Genomic DNA, 1184 nt, shown 5'->3' with positions numbered 1-1184 from the left:
AAGTAATTCTTGTGACCCCAAGTGTTGTTTTTTTTTTGTTTTGTTTCGTTTGACGTTTGACTTATGATTTTAAAATTATCATATTATATTTAGTATGTATCTTCCAATTTAGCGTAGTGCTGAGTGCTGTTTTCCCTTATTCAAATTTTACTCTCATTCATACATATGTAACTTTTTTTTGGATCCGCTGAATTCTTGTTTTTACAATATTAAAAAAATTATTTGTCACTCTATTCTCATTCTCACTAATGCACCCTTAAATGAATATAGACTGGATCAATGCCATTCTCCACATGGGTAATTGTTTTACTAGTTTATTTGAATCGTACTAAAATTACGTTTTTATGTTAATAAAAAAAAAATGTTCGTCATTAATATTTGTGCACAAATTTCTTTCGGCAGGTTTTAAATCAAGATGTGAAGAAGGAGAATCCCCTGCAGTTCAGATTCCGCGCCAAGTTCTATCCGGAGGATGTGGCTGAGGAGCTCATTCAAGACATTACTTTGCGTCTGTTCTATCTGCAAGTGAAGAATGCCATACTGTCCGACGAAATTTACTGTCCACCAGAAACATCCGTACTTCTCGCCTCGTACGCCGTTCAAGCGCGTCACGGCGACTACAACATGGGTGTACACACAGCTGGCTTTTTGGCCAATGACCGTCTGTTGCCACAACGCGTGATCGACCAACACAAAATGTCCAAGGACGAATGGGAGCAATCGATAATGAATTGGTGGAAGGAGCATCGCGGCATGCTGCGCGAAGACGCCATGATGGAGTACTTGAAGATCGCGCAGGATCTTGAGATGTATGGCGTGAATTACTTTGAAATTCGCAACAAGAAGGGCACCGAACTGTGGTTGGGCGTTGACGCGCTCGGTCTTAACATCTACGAACAGGATGACAAGCTGACGCCGAAGATCGGTTTCCCTTGGTCGGAGATCCGAAACATTTCGTTTTCGGACAAAAAGTTCATAATCAAGCCAATTGACAAGAAAGCGCCCGACTTCGTCTTCTTTGCGCCGCGTGTTCGCATCAATAAACGTATTCTGGCGTTGTGCATGGGCAATCACGAATTGTATATGCGACGCCGCAAACCCGATACAATCGATGTGCAGCAAATGAAGGCGCAAGCGCGTGAGGAGAAAAACGCCAAGCAACAAGAACGGTGAGTTGGGGTGGG

At 42.5% G+C, this 1184-nt stretch overlaps 1 protein-coding gene across 1 annotated transcript; it reads left to right on the top strand.

Annotated features, from left to right (window-relative positions):
• Nucleotides 1–227: 227 nt before the first annotated feature.
• LOC108357366 (moesin/ezrin/radixin homolog 1-like) lies at nucleotides 228–1173 on the top strand. Its single transcript, XM_017608451.1, has 2 exons — nucleotides 228–297; nucleotides 403–1173. The coding sequence occupies exons 1-2, from the start codon at nucleotides 280–282 to the stop codon at nucleotides 1171–1173; spliced, it is 789 nt and encodes a 262-aa protein (XP_017463940.1). The 5' UTR covers nucleotides 228–279.
• The last annotated feature ends 11 nt before the right edge of the window (nucleotides 1174–1184 follow it).

The sequence above is a fragment of the Rhagoletis zephyria genome, unplaced genomic scaffold, assembly GCF_001687245.7.
Source record: "Rhagoletis zephyria isolate East Lansing unplaced genomic scaffold, Rhagoletis_zephyria_1.1 Rzeph_scaffold_75719, whole genome shotgun sequence".
In the NCBI taxonomy this organism is placed as follows: Eukaryota; Metazoa; Arthropoda; class Insecta; order Diptera; family Tephritidae; genus Rhagoletis; species Rhagoletis zephyria.
The sequence above is the reverse complement of the archived record's forward strand: the minus strand, read 5'-3'. Positions and strand labels throughout refer to the sequence as shown.